This window comes from Carassius auratus, chromosome 38, assembly GCF_003368295.1.
Source record: "Carassius auratus strain Wakin chromosome 38, ASM336829v1, whole genome shotgun sequence".
NCBI classification, from domain to species: Eukaryota; Metazoa; Chordata; class Actinopteri; order Cypriniformes; family Cyprinidae; genus Carassius; species Carassius auratus.
Window position 1 is genome coordinate 8921192 of NC_039280.1, and position 17714 is coordinate 8938905.

The following is a 17714-nucleotide window of genomic DNA, read 5'->3' on the forward strand; positions in this document are numbered from 1 at the left end:
ATTATTCATTCATTCAATCATTCATTCATTCATTCATTCATTATTTATTTTATTTCTGTAAAGCAACAAATATTCCACGGTGTTTACTGAATACTTTTATTATACTTTACTATGTTATACTTTTAGTGCTTTTAATTTACTGTAAGATCTCTTTAGAGTTGCACAGTGACAGTAAACTTTTCATAAGTTATTGCCGAATTTTACTGTATCTGCAACCCTCTATTACTGTAATGCCGTATACGGTAACAGTCATTGACTAGAAAAAGGAATAGTTAAATTTTTAGTGTTTTTAAATGATCTCACTATTGTTCTCCAGACAGGAAAATAGTCTGTGTATTTGACAGGTTTGTATATCATCTGAAGCCAAAATTTGAGTCTGACAAAAGAGAACATGTTTTTGACTAAACTAAGTTTACACAAGTTGGTGTTTAGTTGTGAGATTATGTTTATAGTTATGAGAAAATTGTGAATTGTTTCATGAATTGTGTGTTAGCAATCAAGACAAACTGTAATACTGTAAAACTGACTATTTGAATCGGCTGTGTTAGCTTTGGAAGACAGTACTGGGATGCTCCAGGACAGTCTGGAAAACCGTTTCAGTGATATGGTCCTAAATGTGACTCATGTATAACATATTACATGCATGCAGTTTTGAGGCAGCTTAACACTAATCGCCTTTTTTGATAACTTCATGACTAAACTGACCATGACATTGCATGCAGCCCAGTACCATTTCTGCGCTCGTTTGAATCGCGCCTGGCGCTGAAGTGAAGATGGAGTGCACGTCTGAAACATCTACTGTTTGATGTGGTTGTAAAAACACTGCAATAGTTTGTTCCATCATTCTTTGCTGTTTCATATAAAATGCTGTTTTCAAAAGAATATTTAGTTTTCATTTTAGAAAGGATCTGTGTTGTGTTGTGTTGTGTTGAAAACCACTATTAGCTATGTAGAATCACTAAATGCTCAAAGTAATAATTATGTATTCATATGTTTACATATGTATACAGTATGTGCTGCAAAAAGCTGCTTTCACTGGCAAAACGGGCCTAAGGGTCAGTGTGAGAGGGTCAGCAATGGTCATGTGAACAATTATGGTGCAAGGAACCAATTATAGGTGGACCTGAGATAGGAAAGAAATAATAATATACAAAATTACAGAAAATGGTTCCTTCAATTAAGAAGGAGGTGGAGGCTAAAGGTAAAATACAGAAAACAGGATGTAAAAAAACAGGCTCCCAGACACAATGTATTGACAGGAAACATAAGGACAGCAGTTGATGGAAGACACAGTGATGTCTGCTAGTTCACTCGGACAGCATATGGCTGCATGTCTCACACAACTGCATCTGTTTCTGAAAATAAAAAGTCAATCTCTGGACTCCACCTCAGGCCAATGTTCTTAATGGCCTGTTTATACAGGGTGAGAGCAAAATATAGAGAGATAACAGGACAGATACAGCATACTGCACTAGAGCGACATGTATTGTATATTCCTGTAAATAGCTCTCAAACAATAGCAGAGTAGCCAGAGGGGGTTTGGTGTGTGCAGTTATACACACATCCATCATTAGTGAAACTCTGGAGCTTTAATGATGCTGAAAGTGATGATTTGTTAGGGAAGTTTTTTATGTGAGTGTGTCATTGAGGTACTCCAAAAGCTGTTATGTTTACTGGTCAGCTGCTAAAAGAGCTGTAGAAAAGCACCACCGGATTCAATTGCGATCTAATGCCTCTCAGAAAGCTCTCAGATTTAGTCTGTGATCTTTTACAGGGTTCACCCTGAGATTTGTTAAGGTGCTTTCACATCAGAACAAAGAAACCTTCAGTTTCATCTCACAGTTGCTCAGGTGAAGTCACACAGAACAGGATACAATTACTTTAGTTACTTCAACTAATGTTTTTCATTTTTTCTTCCCTGGCAGGTTCACTTTGGTGTTTGGCTGTCTCGTTCTCTCTGTGTTCTCCACCATCCCTGCTCATATGGACCTCTCCAATCACTGTCTCCTTATACTGGTGAGACACACAAACTTACTGAATGTAGAAACAAAATACCCACCTGAAACACTACGAGTCAATATGAATTGCTGTGTACAACGTCTTGGTTATGTATGTAACCCTCATTCCCTGAAGGAGGAAATGGAGACTTCATGTCATGACCGACAAATTGGGATCTCGCTTCGAGAGACCAATCTACTTCGAGTGTAAACTTAATGAGCCAATGGAAATTGCCATGCAATGATTGCATACAGTTGCCGCTGATCACAGCCTGAGCATAAAAAGGCATCCAGTGCAACGCATACCAGGAGGAGCCGAGCTGGGAACCCATCCGCTCATAGGTGGGACAGCAGCCGTAGCGACAGGACATCTCAATTCCCTCCTTCAGGGAACGAGGTTTACATACATAACCGAGACATTCTCTTTCAGTCGGTCACTAGGAGTCACACCGTGAATGACGAATTGGGATCCCTTCCAAAGTGCCATGGATGCTGCCCCTTCCAGTGTCCTGTGCAAACCTCCTGCGCCCCTTTTTGTTGTAGGCCGGGGCTCTTGACAAGAAGACCAGTCACCATTGTTGTAGCACTACCCACTCAGTGAGATTGGATAACACTGGGAAAATGTACCCTTTCCACTTGGAACAGGAATGCTGCAGAAACCCCCATCTTTCCCAAAGTCTGTCTGCCAAGTGGATGGAGGAGCTCAACAGGGTCTACAGTACATATTCTCCTGAGCAGTTTTAGCAAGCTGACACTAAACTAGGGGCTCTCAACACAGGAGGATACCAGCTCCACACAAAGATTGTAGAATCTAGTGAAAATGTTGGGGGTCGCCCAGCATGCTGCTCCACAAATATCTTTCAGTGAGGTGCCATGAGCCAGCAACCAGGAGGATGAAACACTTCTAGTAGAGAGAGCTCGCAACCTGAGTGGGCAGGGCACACCCTATGCCTGATAAGCCAGGGTGAAGGCATCCACAATCCAGTGGGCCATCCTCTGCTTACAGACGACCTTCCCTTTCTGCTGCCCTCCGTAACAGACAAGGAGCTGGTCTGAAGTCCTAAAGCTCTGTGTCCGGTTTAGGTTGCATCTCAAGGCTTGGACATGACAAAGCAAAGCTATGGCTGGGTCTGCTTCCTCCAAGGGTAGCACTTGCAAGCTCAAGACCTGATCCCTGAAGGGAGTAGTGGGAACCTTGGGCACATAGCCGGGCCGGGGCCTCAGAATTACCTGGGAGTCAGCCAGCCCAAACTCTAGGCACAAATCGTTGACCGATAATGAGTGAAGGTCCCCTACCCTCTTGATGGAGGCCAGTGCAAGCAGAAGCATAGTTTTAATTGATAGGAACTTCAGCTCAACTGACTGAAAAGGCTCAAATGGGCCCTGCTGTAGGTCTTTGACCACCAGAGACAGGGCCCAAGAGGGTATGGAGAGGCGCTGGGGAATATTTAACCTTCTCGCCCCCTAAGGAACCTGATGACCAGGTCATGCTTCCCTGCTGACTTCCATTACACGGGGTCATGGTTAATAGATTAGAATAGAATAGAATGAGTTTTTATTGTCAGGCATGTTTACACATATGAGGAATTTGTGTAACAGAATGACAGTAACAGATCAAAAAACACAGCAAAAAAATTAATAAATAAAAAATAGAACAAGTAAATAAGGAATATACAAATTGACAATTGTGTGTACAGATATATAACAATAGACAGTTCTATGTACAGGAATATTTGCAGGTATATGTGCAAATTGAAAGTTAGCAGCAATTGCAGTGACATAAACTTTAAGATTGGAGGGAGGGAGCCTACGCTCCAACCCTTGGTCTTCTCGACGAGAAGAACACCACTCAATGAACAGGTTCTACTTCAAAGCATAAGCGTGTCTCATAGACAGTGCTCTTGCTGAAGTATTAGTGTCAACTATCTCTTGGGGTAGGTCATCTAGAACCTCTGCATACCGTTCAGGGACCAGACATGAAATTTCCAGATGCCTGGATGTGAGCTGCACTGTGTGCCCCATCTCTGAGTCAGTAGATACTTCTGCCAGGGAGGGGCTGTCACGAGGAACATTAGTTCGGGGATACAGGTATTAGTTGGCCCATACAGTGCCACAAGCAGGGCCTGCTCCTCATCCTCCCTGACCTTGCACTGCATTTGTGCAAGAAGGCCTATTGGGGGAAACGCATGCCAGCTGTGTTCCAGTGGATCTGTGCTAAGTGTTCCCTCAGTCAGTAAGTAGAACAGCTGGCTGTGAGAGGTTTCATGGACTGGAGTGGCAAACAGGTATACCTGTGTGGCTACGAAACATCTCCAAATCAGCTGGATCATCTGGGGATGGTGTCTCAATTCTCCTGGGAGTCTACCTCATGACTGCTCGTCGGCCATACTGTTGAGCAGTCCCGAAATATGAATGGCATGGAGTGACCTCATAAACCCTTCCAACTCCAAAGGAGGACGTGACAGGTGAGTTGCGACATATTTTGGGAGCGCAGACCACCTTGTCGATTGTTGTATGCAACGGTTGCCTTAGTTGTCCATTCTGACCAGAACGTTCTTGCCTAGTAAGCACCCCTTGAGACGGTTCAAGTTAAGGAGCACCGATAACAACTTTAGGAAATTTATATCCCAGTGCAGTTCGGGGCCCTTCAACACCCCCGACACTGTGTCTGTAGTATGTGGCCCCCCAGCTGGTGGTGGAGGCATCAGTGTAAACCACAGCATGCCTGGAGACTTGTTCTAGGGGCACTCCTGCCCGGAGAAATGCAAGGTCTGATGGGGTGAATGTTTGGCAACAGGCTGGTATAACTTGAACCCGGTGAGTGCCGCCCTGCCACACCCACCTCAGGACTCAGGCATGAAGTCCCATGCCATATGCCCCAGGAACCTCTGAAGTTGTATCAGTGGGACCGTAGTCCTGCCCTTGAATTAATTCAATCAGTTCAGCACCGACCGTGCACATTTCTCTGTGAGGAGTCCTGTCTGTGTGACTGAATACAATGCCATACAGAGAAAAAAGATTCTCTGCATTGAGCAGAGTTTGCTCTTTTCCCAGTTGGAGGGCCCAATATGCTGAGGTACTGGAACACCAGGTCCCTGTGCTCACACAACTGATCCCGAGACTGTGCTAGTATAACCCAATCATCAAGATAGTTGAGGATCAGAACACCCTGCTCTCTAAGGGGAACAAAAGGCCTCCTCCTCGACTTTCGTGAAAACAAGAAGAGGGCCCAGCGCATTACTTTGGCTGCTCGACTGGCTGTAAAGCTGCTGCTTGGACAAACACTAGATCACGACAAAGGCAACAGAGCTCCACATCCCTGGAGGTAACTGAGCCTGGTCCGCAGCTCTGAGATGGTCTTCTTCCGGCAATGGGAACAAGACACATCCACCAATGCCAACTCAGCGTGTTAGATGCAAAATGGTGCTGAGACCTTTGTTTGGAACTATTTTTTTATAAGCAAAATTTAGCGAAAACAAGCAATATTATGTTTAAAATGTAAGTCACTTATTGCTTTACTGTACTGGTATAAATTGATCATTAAACATGTTAATGCTGACATCTGCAGAACTCTTTTTGTAATATAGATTAAGTTAACTTTATAAAATGATATTCATATAAATAGCATACAGCAGTATTTTTGCCATCTACAATTTAGAATGTCTGGAATTTTGAGTATTAATATACTAATAAATAAACATGCGTGCAGTCTGTGTGTGATTGGGTGAGCCTAACTTACTTGATAATATCAGATCACGCATCAGTACAACAACACTTACAATATGATTGCAGTCAATGCTATATCACACACCCCGGACTAAACTTGAGTGGAAAATGAATCCTCAGCGGTTGTCCACGCACTTGTTTGCACATGAGCACATGAGTTTTTTTAGGAGTCTAACTTGCAAATGCCAAATCACTGATTCATCAAACCTGCTTTCCTGGAGTCTGAGTTCTTCTGACTTATGACTATTCTGTAGTAAGTAACAGATATGCCTCTGGGAAATGTATCGGAGTAAAAGTATACATTTTAATTAGGAAATGTAGTGGAGTAAAAGAGGACATCAGAGGACCTCAGATGCTGCTAACCCTGAATCAACAAACAGAACTAACAATTATTGCTACATGTGTGACTGCATCATATAATAACTATTAATTAATAATATTGATAATGCTCATCGTCTAGCTAACTAACTCTTGTATTAATTTTTTCTAAAATCCTGTCAAACGAGCACAAACTGACAGTCACCACCATAAGCTACAACTAAATATTGTAGAATTTTTTTTCTGTAAAGTTGCTTTGTAATGATTTATATTGTAAAAAGCGCTATACAAATAAACTTGAATTGAATTGAAAAAGTAAAAGTTGTCTGAAATATAAAAACTAAAGTAAAGTACAGATAAAGTATTTTACTTCGTTATATTACACCACTGTTCAGCAAGAGCAAATCAGCATGTTATAATGATTTCTGAAGGATCATGTGACAATAAAGACTGGAGTAATGATGCTGAAAAATTCAGATTTGCTTTCACAGGAATAAATAAATATATTAAAATAGAAAAAAAAATTGTTTTAAGTTGTAAAAAAAAAAAAAAAATTATTTAAAAAAAAATGTAGTAGGGAAGTCCACACTACCAATATAACGATAACAGCAAAGAGAAATAAAAGTGATGGAAAATTATTGTTATAGTTGTCATTCTTGCAGGTCTTAAGACCTGGGTTGTAGAGTCAGTGAAGGTAAATTTTGACTTGTTGTTGACTAAAACAAGGTCTCATTGTTTCTCTCTGCTCTGGTGTTCAAAGATCCCTTCAAAAATGTTAAAAGACGACCACTTGGATTAGGCCATTTGATACATGTTGTATTATGCTGGGCTGGTTTCATTCTTTCACTGAGATGTTTTACTGGCTGATGGGATCTTCTCAGGTGACAGCAGAAAGCAGCATGGTTCTTTTAGTGATTGAGCACCTCAGTCCCACCGGACACTCAGTAGAGCGGGCCAAGGTGTTCCTGTTTCAGTTAAAGAGGCTGTATTTAGAGACGTTCAGAGACTCTGAGCTGACCTGAAAGCAGGAAAGGATGGCGTCTACCCCACTGGTGGGAAAGCAGGACCTGCACATCCTCCAGTATCAGATAGTGCTCAGGATAAGCAAACAGTGTTGTGATAAGCCATGGGAAGCCCAGCTCAGCTGTCACAGTGGATCAGGACAGGACAGTTTAAAAGCCTATCCCAGGCCTCTTACCCCTCAGAGATGGGGCAAACATGAAATATGACCCAGGAAAAGGTTGATTAGTCCATCAATAGTTGCAAAAAGGACTTGATATTCAGACAAATATTATCAACATCATTATCAACCAGTTAATTGCCATTAGTTTATAAAACAGCAGGAATTTTACATTGAATTCCATCAGAGAATGTTCCTAAGAAAAATTTGATTTGATTTTCTCTTTCTATATAATGAATTTATAAAACAAAACCTATTGGCCACTTACCCTAAAACTAAATTCAAGATTTTATATAGAGAAATGAATAAAACATGACTAAATATATAGTATAAATCTTTGAGTGATTAATATTGATCAACTCATTAGATTTGTTTATTAGATTGCATTTACTTATGAAAGCATTTAAAAAAAAACAGGCAATATTAATGCCAGACTTCTTCTTCAAAGCCTATTTTTGTTATTTTATTATTTTAATTTAATTTTAGAATATTTCCAGCATTTTGAGGAACATGTTCAAATAAATCTTAGAACAATTCTTCATTTGTTTGTTTGTTTATCGACCAACTTGCTTACTTGTTTCTTACCAATTTATTTATGTTTATTATTGTTTTGTTTCCAACTTATCAGTTCCAGGTGATCCAAATGCATGAAAGTTTCAACTGACGATCAGATTATAAGCACAATGAGAATCAACGAGCAGTTTAATGTAAATGTGTGGTGTTTCTCTGGGAGCGGAGCAGTGTTATAAACTCTATGAAACTCTATGCATGCAGAAAGATGAAACCCTAATCAGCTGAAACCCTCTCAACTGGGGTTTATCTAACACTGCAATTAGCAGACACCAGGAATGTGGCAATGATGGATTATCTAACTGGTTAATTAAGTTACAGTAGCCAGGCCTCCTGTGGTGTATCAGGGTGTGTGTGTGTGTGTGTGTTACAGCATTTACAGTATATACATATGTAATACATTCATGCCTAACTTTACAGAAAATAACAGTAAGCATTTTTTTTCGTCAATTTAGCTTTAATGAGTTATATTAAGAGTCTTGAAAAAAGCTGTTTGTGTGTATGTTTGTTTTGCAGGAGTTTGTGATGATTGTTGTGTTCGGTCTGGAGTACATCATTCGCATCTGGTCGGCTGGATGCTGCTGTCGCTACAGGGGATGGCAAGGACGACTGCGCTTTGCAAGAAAACCATTCTGTGTCATCGGTAGGATAAAAAACGTGTTCTTTGAGTGTGCTCTCCATATGTGTGTTCGTAGAGGGTGGTGGATCTGCTGTGTTGGTGTGGATGTTGATGGATGCTCGATGGGCTAATGATAGCAACTCTGCCCCAAATCGATGACTGACTCAACATACATAATGACTGTGAGAGTTCTCTTGTAATTCCTTCATGAGGAAAAGCAGGCAATAACTAACCAATGAGAGATTACAAGCAATAATTAACCAGAGCTATTCATATTTATTACACGTGGTGTATGTGGTGTTGTGTTGCATGAGGGTAATTTAGGCTCCAGTGTGAATACATCAGTGTGTTGTGTGTCATGCACTGAACCTCATCTCCATTCATTAGGAGGCTGAGTTCCATCAGCATCCCATCAGCACTGAGACTAACTTTGAATTATGAAACAGAGAGAAACAGGAAACAATTTCCCCTCTCTGCTCAAACCATTTATTTGGCATGTCCTATTAGAAATTGTGTAAAGGTCTTTGCATATTATATACACTTGCCGACCCTAAATGAAGCACACCGACTTTATGTGACCAGATCCTATTATTTCATCTTCATGTTATCAAATATAAATATATTTATCTTCGATTTCATGTAGCACTTTTGCATGGCAACATAGCAACTGTTAAACCATTTCAGTGATTTAAAATGTTTAAACAACTAATAAATTGAGAAAAAGTCTGGAAAACCACTTTTTTGGCTGTCAAAAGTAACCTGATTTACCTACAGTAAATTCACCTTGTTAATTGAAATAGAATTTTGTTTTTTTTAAATAAACAAGTAAATAAAATAAAGATTTGTGAAACAAGAATACATGTGCACCAAAACAATGTGTTTACACAACTGTTTCAAAAGTTTGGGATTTTTTTTTTTTTTTATGTTTTTGAAAGAAGGCTCTTATCGATAAAAACAACAGTGTGTACAATTTACAATGTTTTCTATTTTAATATATTTAAAAATGCAATGTTGTCCAGCGATGGCAAAGCTGAATTTTCAGTGTTATTACTCCATTACTCAGGATATTATTTTAATAATTAGCATTAAAATATGATATTGCATAACATTTATGTGACATTCTAAATGTCTTTATTGCAATTTATTGCATCCTTGATGAATAGTAATATTAACATATCTTACAGACCAAATTTGGCCTGTGGTCTAAATAAAAATGTTTTACACGAGACACAATCTGAGATCTGTATCTTAAAAACAAGGATATGTCAGTACTGACATTTATGAATATTTAAAACCTTGAGCTGAAAGTTTGGCTATATATTTTTATTAAGATTATAATTTGATGAGTTAATTTAGTTTATTTACAAATAACTTTTTTTTTACAACACACATTGTTCCAAAGCAACTTTTACAGCAAAATAAAGAAGGGGAAAATACATTTTAAAAAATAAAAGAAAACTGTACCTTTCATTATTTTCAAAGTTTCTCTACTGGTAACTTATTATTTTTGGATTTCCATCTTGTAGTATGGCTTTTGTTCACAAGTACCACAAATCTGCTGCACTCATTATCATCTGCTCATGTTCTTCAATGTTCCATTTTCACCTTGTAGCAACCTTCAAAGGCTGTGGGACTCGGATTTCAAATAACAGACTTTTAGGAGGCCACCCTCGGCATGTGTGACACAAGAACATTCTTATTTCAAACCTCAAGTGTAACATTCAGCAGGAAAATATGATGGAGGTGATTTGAGTAAAGAACAATATTATCCCTGGTTAAGACACGCTAGGAGCTGGAGAGGTTTTTCTGTGTGCAGTGAAGGATTAGATATGCTGTTCTATAAGGCTGTGGCTTCTCTGCTCTCTCTTGGCCCCTCTCTCTGTCTCTGACCTCAGTGAGAAAGACATAACAGACAAGTGAAACAGCCTAATTAAAAAATGTCTTCCTGACGTCTTAGAGAACAACAGCAAGCTTAGCTTATAGGTAGAGGGGCTCTGGTCCTGTTGAAATGGCTGGGTGGTCTTAGTCCTTGTTGATGCTGGCTCGGTGATGCCAAAGTTAAGTGATATTGATAATGTGAGATAAAGAGTACTACGAGTCACTGATTCCATCTCCTAAATTGACCAACTGCTATAATAATTTTGAATAAGTCAATCAAAGTATTTCTGTTTCTCTCTTGGTGTAAACATGTACAAATGATCCCTGTCTCCTGTGTTTGTGTTTCAGACATTATTGTGCTCATTGCATCCATCGCAGTGGTTTCAGCTGGTAGCCAGGGCAATATTTTTGCCACGTCTGCACTGCGCAGTCTGCGATTTTTGCAGATCCTACGCATGGTGCGTATGGACAGGCGAGGCGGTACCTGGAAACTGCTTGGATCTGTTGTGTACGCTCACAGCAAGGTATACAGAATACTATTTAAGGGCAAAAATGAGTAAATGAGCTCAGGTCATGACATTGCGTGTGAGTTTTCATGTCGAGGCAGACATGTGACCCCACAATCAACCTCTTTTTCCAGCACCGCTTGGACTGAAACTTCATCCACGGGCTGCAGCCAAACCACATGCTTCCTCAGTCCTCAGTTACCCACCATTTAGTGGAGAGATTAGGGGTCCCCGCAATGAATCATTGTGGTCAATATAATAGCAGAGTTACTTATTTCTATCTCCTTTCAGGCTTAAGCGTTTACATTTTCCTGACATCCCTGATCAAACTGGAAAAAACCCCAGCTTAAACCAGCTTGTTTCGCTGGTCTTTGCTGGTTTAGTATGGTTTAGTTGGTCTCACAGCCTGGCCCTGGTTTTTTTCTCCTAGCCAGCTGATTTCCAACCTGACAACTTCTTTAAAATCAGAAAAAAAGCAGAACATTTTAAATTCATTGTAATTCAAAATATGTTTATCTGCAAAATGCCTTTTACAAAAAACAGTGTTCCAGCACAGTTATATATAAAATAAAGAAGAAACAAATTAATAAAAATAAAAATAAGAAAAGCTAAATAAAATAAAATGGTGCTTTGTTATTTTTGTGGTTCCTCGATTGGTCTAGCTAGTTTTACAACCTGGCCATGCTGGTTGTATCTGGTTGTATCTGATTTAAACTCCCAACCTTTAGCCGGTCACCAAGCTATTCCCAAACTAGGACTTTTTTTGTAGACATGACTTTAATTTCTTGCATGTTTTAAATTGTGATGTTTGTTTCAGGAGCTTGTGACCGCCTGGTACATTGGCTTCTTGGTGCTGATCTTTTCTTCATTCTTGGTGTACTTGGTGGAGAAAGAGTTTAACAAACAGTTCGCCACCTATGCAGATGCTCTTTGGTGGGGTACGGTAAGTCTACCTTAAATGCCTTCCTTAAACATCATCCTTTCGCTCTTCATCAACCCCTTTTCATCATTTGTGCACATTTTCCTTCAAATGTACACAAAATCCCCCCTTTTCACATTTATATACAATCCATATAAATACCATCCCCCATTGACGGGTTTTAGGATGCTCAGTAATACGCATTGCCAGTGTTTTGCTGTATTTCATGCATTAATCGATAAGTGAGTTACAACCCTACGCCTTGATAGGGTTTAGTTTTTGTGGTACACACAGCAGGACTGGTCATGGTTCCTCACCAGCTGACTTAATAAATCAATGCATGTAATTACCTGCTCCTACCAAGCACAAACAGAGCTGTTTCGAGGAGATGTGAGGTCGGTTGAGGGTATGGTCTTCTGCTATAGAGCTCAGATGCGGAGACAAACCAGCGGTGGGCCAATATTATGCTGCCACTCGGTATTTACACTGGGTTGAGCCCAAGCCAGCGTCTGGAGCTGACAGGCAGGCTTCCGTGGAGGAAAACAGGAGAACAGGAGTCTGACTTTGTGTGTGAGCTCCCACACTTCTAGTCTTTGCCTCAAAGCGATGTGAAAGGCCGCAGTGCTCTTTGCATTTGACAAATCACTCACTTTTACTGGATGTGTTGAATTTGCTTTGGCCGAGCCTTTGTTTAAGTATCCCCTGCCTGCAAGAATCCAAAGCGCTCAGTTATGATTGTGGAAAGAAGTGCGAGATGTTCGACTGATGCTTTTTTCTTTTCTTTTTTTCTTTTTTTTTTGACGAGCCACTAAAGTATTTCTCTTGCTGAAAGATGGATCTAAGACTGTGCATTTGTGTGGCCGTAACTTTAGAATGTAGATTGGTGTTTATGGGTGTTTAACATGGCATAAATGGACAGAATTGACTGCATGTTTGGATGCCTTTGACTTTCCTATGCAGCCTGGCCAGAATTGGATACATTTTTGGCCATCGCGTAGATGCAGTCACAGTGTGTTCAGGTTTCTATTCCTCCTCCATACATGAGTGAAGGTGATATGTGGGGTGTTAAAGTACACTGCAGGCATGCAACCAGACACATAATTCAATGCTGTCTGTCTGTGGGAAGTCTTTAGGAATATGACCCTAGTCTTTTAAACATATAAAAAAGGTTGAACCTTCATATTCTCACATCTTTCTTCAGATTACACTCACCACCATTGGATACGGCGATAAGACTCCACAGACCTGGACTGGGCGGCTTCTGTCTGCAGGGTTTGCTTTGGTGGGCATCTCGTTCTTCGCTTTGCCTGCTGTGAGTAGCTCCAACCTGATATGCACTGCATGACTCACAGTCTGACATTAGAATAGATTGGGGTAAATATTGTTTTACATAACAATGGATTTATAAAAAAAAAAGAAGTTAAAGCTATAGTATACTCAAAAATGGAACGAGTGGAGATCCATGAGTGCGCACAAATCAGCTTACGACAGAGTTCACGTGTGATTCGTGAAACATTCATATTCTGCCAATCGCATCGTACGAATGATCGCATGTTAATAAGTGTGGCGACTGAAAACAATCATAATTTGACTATCACACCCCTAAAAACACCCCGTTTTAGAAACGTTGAGTTTACAACACGGAGAAACAAAGCCCGGACAAAAAGAGGAGGTAATCTCATGAAAGAGACATTTATCTTACTCCAAAACATCTGTTAACCTTGTAATTGCAAACAATTACATCATTTTTTTTATGTATATTAAATACCAGTAAACATAAGGAAACCTTTAAAAACATATTTAGCCTATTTAGTTCCTTTCAGTCCAAAACAAATTCTTTACATTTAACAATACTACAGAACAAGAATGACAAAATAAGCAGCTATAAAATAATATATTAAACTATAATATAAAAAATAATCACGCTATTTGGTTGTCGGTCAGGAAAATAGCTCAAATGAACAAAATGCATTTCTATTATTGCCCACCATATTTACTTTGCTGCGTGCAAGTTCAGGAAACTCAAAACTTGCATACACAAGTTGAGACCAGACATGAGATTTTATCGTGGCCACCGTTCACATCCATATTGATAAATTCCAAGTTATGCATTGAAACAAATGTACAACCAATGTAAACGTACACGTTTGTTTCGTAAATGAGGCCCAGTATGTGTGAGCCCCTCAGTGACCTGTCTGACTCATTCTCGTCAAGTATTCTGTAACTCTCTGCTCACAAATGTGTCCTGCACACTCAGTCTCTCTTAGTCCAAATCGGCAGATTCAACCTTTTGTGTTCTTTCTGTGGATGTGGGTGTAGGGTATTCTTGGCTCTGGCTTTGCTCTGAAGGTCCAAGAGCAGCACAGACAGAAGCATTTTGAAAAGAGGAGAAACCCAGCAGCCAGCCTCATACAAGTAAGCTCATCCTTTGAAATTCATTCGAATTTTAAACTAAGAAAACTTAATTCTCAAACCTCTTCATGTTTCATAATTGGTGGTTTATAAGGAACCAAAGAACTTAAGCATTTCTTCTATATGTATGATTTGCCCTATTCTGATTCTCATCCTCAAAGATCACATTCACTTCAATATACACTTACACTGCACACAGTTACTTTGTTAATATCAAATTAGTTTCATACCTGCCAGTTTTATAATAATAATATCTTATAATAATAGTACCTTATATAATAATATAATATCTTCCCTGGTATTATCATTTTAAATCAGTTATCATAGTTAATAAGTCAGAAACAAAAACAAAACAATTAATAAAGAAAATAGTAGAATGTTACTTGAAATAAATATTAACTAAAATTTTAGCTATTTTCAACATTTGCCATTTTTTTCTATTTTACTAGCTAACTAAAAACAAAAAAATAAACATTATGTAGGCACATTTAAATACAACAAAAACTTTACTCAACAAAATTACTAAAAGTTAACATGAAATCAAGTTCTAAAAAAATACCGTAGACGGCAAGGCACAAATTTAGATATTCATTTATCTAATTAATCTATAGCCTATGCACAAATATTGTTTTAAAGCTTGATGAAGAGAGAGAGCGCAAGTTGCTGCAGCTGCGAGGAGGACAGTGATGCACGCGCACAGGAGTGATTGACAGTTCGCGGCATTGTGTACAAAAAATACTCCGCTACACAATTATTTTGTTATTTTCGTTTAAGCTTATTAACTTTTTTTTAAACAATGACATTTGAGTTCATGATTTTAATGTTGCTGTTTCTTGTGGCAGACTGAATGAAGAGTAATGTTTCTTGCGGCAGACTGAAGAGTAATCCGGCAGAGTTTTATACTGAAACTTTCCGTCTAAAAGTCCTTCATTGGTCTTATCCATATTTCTTTGCACGTTGAACACACAAGGCCACAACTGGAAATAAAAAAAACTGCAACCGCGTTAATTGCGTAATTTTTATTTTTACGCGTTAAATATTTCAAATTAATCGAATGCGTTAACGCGCTAATTTTGACAGCACTAATATATATATATATATATATATATATATATATATATATAGAATATATAAATGAAATTGAATAATAATTTTTATAATTGTGATACTAAATTAATATTTAATATTAATAATTTATATTTTATTTTTGATTATTTTGAATTAACAATTAATTGTTAAAAAAATCTTTGTCTATTTGTCATCTTTTCCAGTTAAATGTCTAAACATTTTTTATAATAATAATAATAATAATTGTAACAAATAAATCTGTCATGGTATATCTTTAGATATTATTTAGATACAAGCATACTGATTAATAAAGATTGTTTTTGGAGTGAACCAAATTCATTTTTAAATGAAAGAAGAGAAAGCGAACAATACCACGGGCATTGATTACATGAGGACTATTATCAGAGCCAAAGGAAACACTTGCAGATATTTATGATGTGTTTCCACAGAAGGAATTTTGAGCAAGGGCCTCCCTGAGGACAATAGCTCTTCCTAATGAACGGTGCATCCTTATCCTCAGGTTTACTCCAGGAAAATGTCCACACACACACACACAAACACACATCTACAAAACATTGAAGTCCTGTAATATTATATAAATTAGTTACTTCCTCTTGGCTGCTGTTGAAAACCCACATGCAATTTCCCAACTATTTTAACCACCATGACCCCTTTTCTTTCTCCAGGTTGTTTTCTGATATTGCAGACAGAGAATGTCTCATAAATTCATCAGTCCTAATGTTTATGTTGTCTCTTTTCCTGATCTGTCTTAACCCTGTTTTTAATTTTATTTCCTTTTTCCAAGGGCCTTTCAGCGGGCATCCAACCATTCAGCTTTAATTACTGTTGTCACTAACTCTGTATCTGAACTATACTGTGTTGTTTAAGATGTAATGTTGCAGGGACTGCATTGGTGCATTATTTCTCATAATTTGTGCTCTCTCACCTCCCTTAAATCACTTCAGGTCATTGTATAACCCAGGAATATATATCTTAATTACAATCTGTGGAGTATGACTCTCAGCTATGTCTGGGTTAGGATTCTTTCCTGCATGTTACGATTGCCTTTTCTCTTTTACTGACATTTTTGTAGAGAATGATGGAAAATATGCCCTCCCTCCTCACTGCTGCGTCACACAATTTGAGAGCAGTCTTTCATCCTTCTAATTTTTTTCTCCTCACAACGTCCTCTGTTTCTGTCTTATGGTTTTTAATGCAGTTTTACATCTTGATGTATAAAACCATATCCATTATCACATTATTATAAGTCAACGTTAAAGAAAAATGACCTTGTTGACTTTTTTTTTATGCATGTACCTTATTATGAATGATTCATTAGTGCACGTTATTTGTTTTGCTTCTTTTGTTTGTAGTTTTTAATAAAAAAATTACTTAGCAATCACTTTCCATATCTGCTGGCATCATGCAGTATATTGGATAATTAAATAATAATAATAATAATAATAAATTAGGTTTTTGTTTTAGTAAATTTGCATTCAAGGCTTTCTTCATTCTTGTACACATAGTTCACTTTTTACAATTCAGTCTATTAAAAATGAATAAAATGCTATTTCATTGTTAGACCATATGCATTGCAAAAGCAGAAGTTAAATGCAAGCATGCTGGCTGTAGATTATATCCTACAACAACATCTGTGTGGTCAAATACTCATAAAAGTATTAATTATATGTGATCCTGGACCACAAAACCAGTCTTAAGTCGCTGTGGTATATTTTTAGCAATAGCCAAAAAAAAAAAAAAAAAAACATTGTATGGGTCAACATTATCGATTTTTCTTTTGTCATAAAACATTAGTTTTGAACATGAAGATATTTTGTGATTGAAAATAATTCATTTTGACAACTCCTAAGGTGATTTTCTCAGTATTTAGATTTTTTTTGCACCCTCAGATTCCAGATATTCAAATAATTGTATCTCGACCAAATATCGTCAGATCCTAATAAACCACACATCAATGGAAATCGTATATATTCAGCTTTCAGATGATTTACATATCTTAATTTAGAAAAATTGACACGTAAGACTGGTTTTATGGTCCAGGTTCACATATTTAGATTAAAATAATACTATTTATGTTCACACATAAACCTTTAAATTAAATCATACGAGCCCACAAACACTTTTTGCTTTTATTTTAAAACACCTTTTTATATATAAAGACTTTTCACTGGATAAATGAATTCCTCTTTTCATCCACCACATCACTTTTAAGTCCCTTGGCTGTTTTGATGTTGTGTGTGCCACCCAATCAAGACATTTGTTCAACACTGATCTGTTCTCATATTTGGACATGGTAAATATGTGAAAAACACTCAAATCTTCTTGAATTGTGTACAGTGCGATCCAAAAGTCTAAGACATCCTTGAAAATCTAGAATTCAAAGTTTACTGCAATTTAAACTTGAAGAAAAGAACATTAACATTAAAAAATGAAACTTTATTACACAAATAAGAGATTCAATAAATTTGAGACATCATGCGACTGTTTGGACAGATGGTCA

General features: G+C 38.0%; 1 protein-coding gene across 5 annotated transcripts in view; it reads left to right on the forward strand.

Annotated features, from left to right (window-relative positions):
• Positions 1-17714, forward strand: part of LOC113056923 (potassium voltage-gated channel subfamily KQT member 5-like) — a 109234-nt gene that overhangs the window by 75848 nt on the left and 15672 nt on the right. For all 5 annotated transcript variants that reach the window (XM_026223866.1, XM_026223865.1, XM_026223870.1 and 2 more), the window contains 6 exons: positions 1926-2016; positions 8308-8434; positions 10637-10812; positions 11612-11737; positions 12915-13025; positions 14033-14128. In XM_026223866.1, coding sequence (XP_026079651.1) covers positions 1926-2016; positions 8308-8434; positions 10637-10812; positions 11612-11737; positions 12915-13025; positions 14033-14128 — 727 coding nt within the window. The remainder of the gene's footprint in view (positions 1-1925; positions 2017-8307; positions 8435-10636; positions 10813-11611; positions 11738-12914; positions 13026-14032; positions 14129-17714) is intronic.